A 10,312-nucleotide genomic window follows, 5' to 3' on the forward strand; every position below is an offset into this window, starting at 1 on the left:
TCTCAATAATATACTTACAATTATCTGTGGAACCTTAGTTCTAAATCAATATTAAAAAAGAGAAAGAAGAATGAATGAATGAATAAGATCTTCGTGGAGAAGTCCCAATTGAGAATCTTAATCCAGGATTCAAGAGATCGCTGTAAAAATCAAGGCGCATCACGCGTCTCGAGCCCAACGAAGCGACCCGACGAAGAGCTCAACACTCGAGAAGCCGTCCCTTCCCTCGATCCTCTCACCGTCCCTTCCTCGCGAGAGATCGATTCGCGCGGTCTCACTGGTAGCTTCCGATCCCGGCGTCGATCTGATCGGCTGCCATTTAATCTCAGCACGCCGCAATTGTCAGGTCCGTTGCTCGTCGTTGCTGTGCATACACACTTGGCGTGCCGACTCGGTATATGCTACTACCGCGGCCGGTTATTACGCTCCTAGAGGAAGCAGCGCACCGAGGGCGGTGCGCGCGCTCGCTCCTCTCTGTGGGGTAACACACCGGCACCTTCCTTCGCGAGCAACAATAGGAACCATATTGAATAAGCCCACGTCCACATAGGTCGGCCCGGTTGCGCCGTGTTGCGTTATTCTGTTAACCGGCGCGCGATGGAGGGACTCCGGGCGAGGTTCAGGCCGCCGCTGGTATTGCTGGCACTGACAGAGCGGCCGGTGGTAGAGGTGGCACGGTACCAGCGCGACTACGTGGCCCTACCTGCGCGCCGGTGCCTGTGTACGTGCGGCTCTTGGTGCCGGTGGACCTCTTACACTCCACTCAGTTCGAGCCGGGCGTCAGTGACTTCGCGTCCGCCGATCCGATCGGATCCTCTTTCTCTCTTTCAAGGGTGCGGAGGCGCGTCCCGCTGTAGGCCAGAAAACCAGGCTGAAATAATACGCACCACTCTCCGGTAAATCGATAGACCGTTCTCCTCTCTTCGGAAAATTCGACGCGTTGATTAGCCGCACGGTGGAAAATAACGGAATGGATAATTCACATCATCGTCGTTATCGCCGTTGTTATCGTCGTCGTCTCGTCCGCTTTTTCGTTTACACGGGATCTTTTGGTACAACTTAAGCTCTTGAGGGGTCTAGAGGACCCTTAGGTAAAAATTCTAGTTGAAAATTTAGGTAGGAAGTTCTGATCCGCGCCGAGGGATGCATTTGGGGACTTCGTTACTTCGTATGACCGCGTTGCTGGCTCTACCCCGCGGCGGAATTCAAAAAAGATCGATCTCGCAAATTGCCCCGTTGCCCCGTGAAAAGTAATCTTTCGTGGTTTTTTAATTACGCGGTCGGTTCAACACGACGATTAAACGCGTCAGTTAGGTCTCGCTCACGAGGAAGCGGCGCCGATCAATCGCGGACGCGTTTCCGCGATCGGATGCAGTCCGGCCGCGGTAGAAGCACTTTGAGCACGTATCTCGGCCTATCTGTTTCAGACCACCGCGATGTGGCGCGACCTCGGCCGACAAGGTGTCTGAAGAATATCCCCGCGGGACCTCTGCCTCCTTCTCTCGCCCTCGTCCGCGCGGGACACGGTAGGTCCTGTTCGAGGCTACCAGGATGCAGCTCAGACCCAGTTATCAAGGCGTCTGAAGGCACCCCGCGGCCTGCACGCCGGTATAAAGCAATAAAAACGCCCGCCACGAGAGATGTATCTCGCGAGACCCGCGTAAGAAAACGGCGAAAGAAAGGCTGCACCGGTAAATCATAAACGCCACGGGGATCGAACCGCGGGAGATAACTGCCTTCGCGTAAGGTGAGACAGACGGAGAGGGAGGGGGAGAGAGAAAGAGAGTGAAAGAGAGGAAGGAGTAGAGAGTGCGCGAGAACAGCGAGGAGCGGCAGCGGGTTCAGCCGTGCGGGATTCATCGTTCGATCGCATCCATCGGATCCATCCATCCTCCGCGGACGCCTGGCAGACGAAAGCTCGAAAACGAAACACACAGCCCGGAAGAGGAGGCCTCGTCGTTCATCATTGGGAACAGGACATCCGGAAGATACCTCGTTGGCCGCGTGCAGAGAGAGAGGCGGTCTTCATCGTTCGCTTCTTCTGCTCGCCGGCGTTCGCCCCATCAGGGAGGATATCGTCGATGGATACTGATAGCTTCCCCGTAAGAAGATAGAGGAACGCGCGCTCCTCTTCTTCCCTCACTCGCCCGCCGGTGGTCATCACGGATACCGGCCGATAGATCGTAATAGTTTTGCCCGTAAGAAGAAAGAGGAGGAGGAGGAGGAGGAGGAGGAGGAGAAGAAGAAGAAGAAGAGATGCGTCGGCCGGCCGCGCTCAGCGGTGTTTACCGTCGAGGATACTATCGATAGATCGTGATAGTTTTCGCGCTACCGCCCTGACCGGTGGAGGCGGAAGAGCAAGACGAGCAGGAAGAATAAGAGAGGAGAGGAGGAGATGATCCAGTCGTGTGAAAAGTGTAACGCGGAAAGTGGCAAACCCGCGAGCGGATCGTCTTGACAGTGCCGCCGACTCGGAACGACGATCGACCGGTTCGTCCGACACGGATCGTCGACGGTGTTTCGTGATCCCTGATCCTCACTGCGCGCCGTTGCCTCGGGCAACGGTTTAGTGGCTAGTGAACGGAGTTTCACGTATTGTTTAACACCGTGATCAATGATCCGGCCTAAACGTCCGATCCAATTCACGCGGATGTTTCATACCGTTTGACAAAGAGAATCGATCATTCCTCGGAGAACGCGAGCAAGAATACCGATTGCTTAACCCTCTCATGTGTTTCGCCTGATTTTTCGCTCTTTCTCCCACGTATCTTCGATAGCGCAATTATCGTCTCAAGGAAGAAGCGGATCAAACTTATCAGAGAATTAGTGTAGCTGTCATCGACGCGCAACACGTATCATCAATCGCCTGCGAGACGACCAGAGTGACGACCGCGACGGAGTGACATAATCGTAAAAAGTGGTCGCCTATTCGAGCCCATTATTAACCGGTAATGAGCGGGTGTCGAGAGAGGAGTAAAAATGCCCTCGAAAGCAAGCGTCGAGCCTGCCTCGCCGCCACGAAGATCAAATGACGCTACGCCCTCGAGCTTCTCGGCGTCGCCCTGAAGAAGGAGAAGAAGCAGACTCTCTAGCCGATCTACCAGCACCCGATTTTCTCGACTTGGCGGTGATCTCTGGACCGTATTATCAGCCTTCTCCGTTTCGTCCGCATGCACGTGACGATCCACACGATGATGTCATTCGCGAAGTGACTAGAAGTGTAGTTATGTCGTCGAACGGCGAGTTCTCGACGATGTCCAGCGAGGAGGTGCCTTCGCTGCCGAAATCCCTGCCGAGCTCGAGGGAGGCGACCGCCGAGGGTGGTTCCGGCTCCAGCGGCGGATACATGCCGCTCCGCGAGTTTCTCGATCGATTCTCGCTGCCGAGGGTGGTGAGACTCGAAGGCGCCGGCGGCAGGCCGGTGCTGTTGTACAAGCAGCAGCCGAGGTCGCTGAGAGTCACCGCGAGCCTGCTGATACACCGGTACCGGCATGATGTCAAGGTGGGACCGGAGATCGTCATCCCGGAGGGTTATCCAGGTGAGTCCTGTGCGCAGCACTCGATCGACATCTAAATCCCCGATCCGCATGGCGCGTAACGAATTTGATCGCGCGTCTTGATCGCGCCCAGGAAATTGCGACGGATCAAGCTGTTGCCGCGAAGTAATCGCCGGGACTCTTGATCCGCCGTGATTTGCGTCTGCAGTTTATAAGCGGCATTTTCAATAAGACAGCAGCCCAAATAAAAAGGAGGAGAGATTGCTCGCGTGTAAGGCTAATTGGGGCGACGGAGATAAACTAAACACAGAAATTGTATGCTCGAGAGATGTCCGAGTTTGAGGGACGTCTTAATCTTGTAGACGTCCTCTAGACGTCTTTCAGACGTCTCACGGTCTTTAAATGTTATTTGAGCTGTTATTGAGCTACGCGACGCAACGTCTTCTTTAATGGCCCCAGTCCGCGATAGACGACAGCGCGGAGCACGTAAATTATGCTCGGTAGAGCGAACGGTAACGGTTGTGGAGATCATCCGGCTGGAATCATCGGAACAGGTTATAGACTCCATCGAGATCGCGCGCGCCTTCGGACTCGCGTGGACGCGAAAGAGGAACCTTCGAGAAAAATGATAATGCCCTGACCTCGAGAGGGGGGAGGAGAGGGAGAGAGAGAGACGGAGAGAACGAGAGAAGAGGCGAGAGAGCCGCTCGGTCATACGATTAACGTCCCGCGTCGTTCTTTTTCGTCTCAATCGTAAACCACTTTGTGGCGAAGTAAGTCGCGAGACTCGCCGCGCGCTCGACGGAGACCGCCGCCCCTGCGCGCGCGCGCGCGCTATCTCGCGCAGCTTATATTGGTTTTCTGACATCAGAAATGGAAATTACGAGGCAATAAAGCGAGGTAATGCGGACCTATTAGATCGAATGGGCGAGAGTAAAGTAGGGAATGTTTAGGCTCGGGGTGGCCCCCCCGAAGAAGAGAAACGTCAGCTAACGACGCCCGGTTCTTTCGCGGTGCGCTCGCGTGAAAAGCCGTTCAATATATCGACATTTTTCCTCTCATCTCTCTCTCTCTCTCTCTCTCTCTCTCTTCCTCTCTATTTGTCTGTCTGTTTCATTCTCCTTATTCCACCAGCTCCTGTCTCCTCCTCTCCTTCATCGTGGACGCGAGACGTGCAATTGGCGTTGCGCGCACGACAGTGTCCCGCCAAACTGCCGCTAACTGCCTCTAATAAACGCACTTCGTATTTTAATGAAAATGTCATTAGTGAGAGACGATGCGTGGCTGTTATGAGTCAGACGCGTTAAGTGGCTGACTGCGAGCGACTGGATCGTGACGACGATGGTTGAACGCAACGCGTACACACGTTTACCTGCTGTCTCTCGTCAATGAGCGGTGGCGTGAGACGGTTAAGTTGCAGTCTGATTACAAGCCTCTGACGAAACGTGCGAGATCCGGAACAGGTCTGGCGAATTGACGTCAGAATTGTCGAATTTTTCGTCACGACACGACCGATTCATGCGAGAAAAATGCCGCCTATCACCGCGCTTTCGCGAAAGTGAGATTGGTTATTCCGCGCAAAGCGTGTGCCGATGATTCACGGCTTGGACGCGAGGTCGAGGTGTTGGCAATCGATCTCTAGTCTTCGTTGAGTCCCATGCAAACCTTGAAATGACTGGAGAGGTGACTTTGCGATTTTCATTTTGAAAGGCGTCTCATAAAAAATAAATTAATTAAATTATAATAATATTAACTTTTCATTACGTGCCTAAGTATAGTTATTACACATGCAGTAAAACTAAACAAAAAGTGCACACCAAAAATGAGGCGAAAACGCCTCTATAAATGCCCAAGTACACACACATAGATGTACGTACAGGCGCGCACACAGACGTACATAGGACACACACCGAGTGTTGAAAGAGGATAGAAAAGGCAGAAGAAAAGTTATAATAGCAAAATAAGATGCAAAATGCTGATGAGTGCTTGTTTGCAGCGCTTGCAACTGTACTAACTCTAGTCAATATAAAAAAAATAATCGCCATAAAATGACAACAATGAAAACATTTGGGAGTAATGCCCATTAATCAAAATACATTTTGAGACGGTTACTTGCAAAGATATGCATTGACGACAATGAACGAATGCTGGTTGAAAGTGATAATGTATAGCTGTGTGAAAGAGAAAGCAACTCGAAATCTCGAGGTTCGATAACATGAAGGCAGATTTTGCCAACAAGCGTTACGAAGTTCATCGCTTTTGAAAAATCAGAATTGATTACGCGGGATATCACAGAGAGTACAAGGACGAGATGGAAAAATAAGATGATCTTTTGTCAAGCTTACTTCTCGCGATGGATACCACCGGATAGGTCGCTGGGCGTTTCACGGAGAAAACGGGAAAATGCTGAACGGGGTAGAAGCTTCGCGCAAATACGAGGCCTCGCGTCGTAAATCGGCACTTCGGGCGGGCGGATCGACCGGAGTACTAACAGTAAATTGAGCGGGCGAACGTTACCTCACGCCCACGAATTCGCCACGAGTGCCGTGTAACGTAACTCACGCGGAATAGCGCGCGCGCGGGCGATGGTCTCTCGTAAGAGTGTGTGAGGGAGAGAGAGAGAGAGAGAAGAAAAAAGCGTGGCTCTCTATCGCAGCGGCGACGGCGCGACGAATTGGTTCCGCGTTAAACGCTCGGGCGTTCCGAGGCCCGAGGCGGCCCGTTCTTCCCCTCGGCGACAATAAAGAAGCGTCCGTGGACGTTTACTATTTCGAGCGCTCGTGCAAAAAGTAATAGACGCGCGTGCTGATCAAATAGCGGACCGCACGGAGCGAATGAGAAGTCACGCAGCGTTATCGCCCTCGTGTTCTCCGCCGCGATCGATTCGCGACGGGTGAGTGCTAGACAAATTTCCTGCGACCTAAGAGCGGCTATTCCTGGACGAAAACCGCGGGGATGACTGGTTTTCCTCATAGCAGTTTCGTTTGGCGTCGCGTTTTATGCACAACCGGGTCGGGGAGGATTCTTCTTCTTCGGTGGGAAACCCACGCGAAATTCTCACAAAAAATTTTCCTTACTTTTCGTGTAACACGGACTACAACGCCATGTATTAACATATGCGCATTCACACTGTACAAGGATTTGCAATTCTGTGAAGCCAAAAAGGAAAAATCTGCAAACTATGAAAGTTGGTCACGACTCCGACATCTCCATGAGGAGACGACGAAGCGGCTGGTCGAACTTTGATCGGAAAGCGAGAAAAAAGATCGAGCCTCCCGTTGATATGCGGGCTATTGCGCGAAACCGCAATGTAATTTCGTCGACAGTGTGATGTAACGCGACACCGTTCGATTTCCGCCTATCGAGCGCGGACGTCACGAAATCGAGGTCCGCAATTACACATTAATGACATCGCGGTGGAATTTATACTTCCTTTTTTTTTCTTTAAACACCACATATTACACAAGTAAAATCGTGACAAAATAATTTCGACGTCGCGACTGGTCTTCATCCCGTCATGCAGGTTTGTTGCGAAAGGGATTCGCAGCCTTGGGCTGGGTGGCTGGGTGTTTCGCTATTCGCCGCGAGATTTTTCCGTCTCTGTGTTGATTTACCAATTACTCCAAAGATCTCGTCTGAAAGAACACAGAGTTGCGTCGCGCCGCCGGCGATTCTAAGGCGAGTCTCTCGCGGTCTGAGAACGGAGAAATGTTAACTCAATATGCCGGACAGTCGGTATCAAGCTGATTAAGCACACATCGCGATTCTCTGCGCGCGCCTCCATCGCATCACTCGCAATTTTCCCGCGGCGGAGATGCCGGGGCAAAAAGGGCCCGCGGCCTGGTGGGGCCTCTCGTTGAGGGAGAACCATAAGTTGCAGCCAGTTGTATCACGGGTATGCATTCGTGGCCGCTATACATCATCGTAATCAGCTTACCCGAGCTGCCGAGGGTAAAAAGCGCGCCGAGAGGCGCATCGGCCGCGTATATTTTTCCCCCGCGCACAACCAGACGCAACGCAACGCAACGCAACGCGCAACGCTTTCCGAGGGGTCGCGCGATGATCGCGGGGGACGAAATGAAGACATTCGCGGTGGATAAGAAGCGCGTTACGGAGCCGCGTGTAATGTGTCTCGGATCAAAGTGCGTAAAGTGCGGCCGCGAGATAATGTCCTGAGAAATATCCTCTCTCGGCTTAATTCCACCGTCGAATGCCGAGGTCACGCTTGTCTCTGAAATCCGGTATATTAATTCAAGCCGCGCGCTCTGTACCCTTTTCCTCTTTGCGCGAGTCATGAGCGGGTCTCTTTTCCGCGCCGATTAAATGTATATTTCGAGCAATGTTCAACTGCCGCGAATTTAACGAATTTATTCGTAGAGAAGCATATCAGTAACACATGATGACAATGTACGACGAAGAAGACATTCTGCGATTCTCTTTTCTTCCTTTCAATACACGCGAATTGCTTCAGCTCCAATCTCGTGCAACAAAGAAGACGAAGCGGACGATGCTCAACGCGAGCGCGCGTTCAGGGTGGCGGCTCGTTGTCCGCGAGTCGTCCGGCAAAACGGAATCTTGTCGGAGGAGCGCAACTTGAACCTTCAACCGGGATAAAATTACTAGGGGAAGATTCAGGCGCGCATCTGATTCCAGGGACTGATAGGGACGATGGACGATATCGCACAAATCACCGGCCGCGGCTTAACTGCTATTCGTGCGAACCACGAGAGCCGACGACTCGCGCAGCCGGGCTCCAGTTTACAGTAATTTATTAGGCGTGTAAACCTGGAGAGAAAGAGAGTACAAGAGAGAGAGAGAGAGAGAGAGAGAGAGAGAGAGAGAAAGAGCGACTCTCGTCGACGTCGAGGTCGACGTCCTCCTCTTTCACGCGAGAGTCGAGAACCCTTCCTCTTTTTTTTCCCATTCTTTCACTCCTAATCCACGACGCTGTACCGTTAACACGGATTCGACAAGGGTTGATGTTGCCGGTAGCCCCCTCGAGTTTTATGGAACGATTTACAACATAATCGCGCACCCGTTTATTTGGCGCGGGTACCACCTTTCGACAGTCGACCGCTCGCCCACGGCGAATCGAGAACGTCGAAGATGCACCGTCGCGATCAGCCGCGGAGAGAAGAAAAGGTAAAAAAGGGCAAGCGCGCTCTCGTGCGCCCAAAGAAGGAGAGTCGTAAAAAGTTAAATCGTCGAATGACCGATAGCAGCGCGCGGAACGAACAGACATCTTAGCGGGACCACATCCACTTTATACATGCTTTCTTCTTGTTGAATTACAACATAGAACGCTACATGGGAAATTTACACCTTCAAGTCGTATCAGTACACTTGCCGATTCTCTTGCAGTTAACTATTTCAATAATGTCCATTGATAAGTTATTTAGGATTGCGATTACGAAGTGCTTGGGCTAAATCTCCCTACTGAAGTTTACTTTAAACTTTTGGAGATTTTTTCTCTTCTCACTTTTTTTTTATTATTGTAATTTTGCTTTCTTTTTTATGTATACTGAAAGAGAGAAAAATATCTAGAAAATAGTAAGTATTTATTCAATGGATATTAATAACATTCACTTATACCAATATACAAAATATTTATCAAATAAGAAAATATATATTTAACTTTAAGAGGACCTTAAGAAAAAAAATCTCAGAAAACAATTGTTTATTCTACTTAAATAAGAGAATTTTAAATATTTATTATTTTTTAGATACTTTTTCTCATTGTACGTTATTGTATTATTTTCTTTTCTTTGCTCCTTATTTTTCAACTTTTTTATGTATATCAAAGGAATTACAATCCTCCCCGCTAATAAAGAAATGAACAAATGAATGAATGTTAAGAAAGCCCGTCCTCCCGTCGAGGAGAAATAACATCCTCTCGCTGCGCGAGCACTCACGCGGGATCATCTACACCACAGGTGTATCCTCGTGATCGATGCAACAGACGCGCGCTATGCCTCTTAGTCATCCGGCTTGCGTCACCTCGTTATCGCGTTGCTTCGTCGGACGCGTCAAAAAATGCATAAATTATGCGATAAAAGTGATCGTTCCGTTCGGGTGAGCGATCGGCTGAATCGTTTTCGTGCGAGCAGATCGATGTGGATTTCGCGGTTTAGGGCGCGGCGCTCCGGCACGGCCGCGAGAAGGACGTCTCTCGTTTTCTCTCTCATTCTCTCTCTCTCTCTCTCTCTCTCTCTCTCTCTCTCTCTCTCTCTCTATAGTCTGTCGGGACGAAGAAACGAAGAATGAATTGCGTGCAGTATTGCGATCGTGATTGCGGGCCGAGGGAATCGTATAGATCGGCTTATCCGACGCGGCCGTATGGTTTTACTGCCAACTGCCCGGCCGCGGAGATGTCTCGGGCTCTCTTATATCCGATATGTGCAGATATATACTATATATCGTTATTTGCTCGCGCGGACCTCTCGGACGAGGTCTTACACGAGGCAAGAATGTTGCGCCAGACGCGCCCTCGGCGATGACCGGCCTCCCTCGGTTTTAAATAACGGTCATTATGTGCCAGGATATAACTCTCTGGGGTATCGGCGTTGGGCCGCGGAACGCCACGACAAAGGAGAGAGCGAGAAGGAGAATGTGTGCGAGAGAAAGAGAGAGAAAGAGAGAGAATGAAGCGAGGAAGGATTCAATCTATCCATCCGCACAGCTTGGGCCGCGCAGCCGTCTAATTTCTACAAAACGATAGAATCTATAAAAGCGACCTACCAGCCAATAAACCGTCCCGCGATCGACCTCTGCGCTCTCTCTCTCTCTCTCTCTCTCTCTCTCTCTCTCTCTCTCTC

General features: G+C 51.0%; 1 protein-coding gene across 1 annotated transcript in view; it reads left to right on the top strand.

The window, feature by feature from the left end:
* Positions 1–721: 721 nt before the first annotated feature.
* Positions 722–10,312, top strand: part of LOC116844428 — a 22,851-nt gene continuing 13,260 nt past the window's right edge. The window contains exons 1-2 of the mRNA XM_032815927.1: positions 722–896; positions 1,428–3,539. Coding sequence (XP_032671818.1) covers positions 3,029–3,539 — 511 coding nt within the window. The 5' untranslated portion in view covers positions 722–896; positions 1,428–3,028. The remainder of the gene's footprint in view (positions 897–1,427; positions 3,540–10,312) is intronic.

The sequence above is a fragment of the Odontomachus brunneus genome, unplaced genomic scaffold (genome assembly GCF_010583005.1).
Source record: "Odontomachus brunneus isolate Ranch 3 - 2012 unplaced genomic scaffold, Obru_v1 Obru_scaffold_041, whole genome shotgun sequence".
NCBI classification, from domain to species: domain Eukaryota; kingdom Metazoa; phylum Arthropoda; class Insecta; order Hymenoptera; family Formicidae; genus Odontomachus; species Odontomachus brunneus.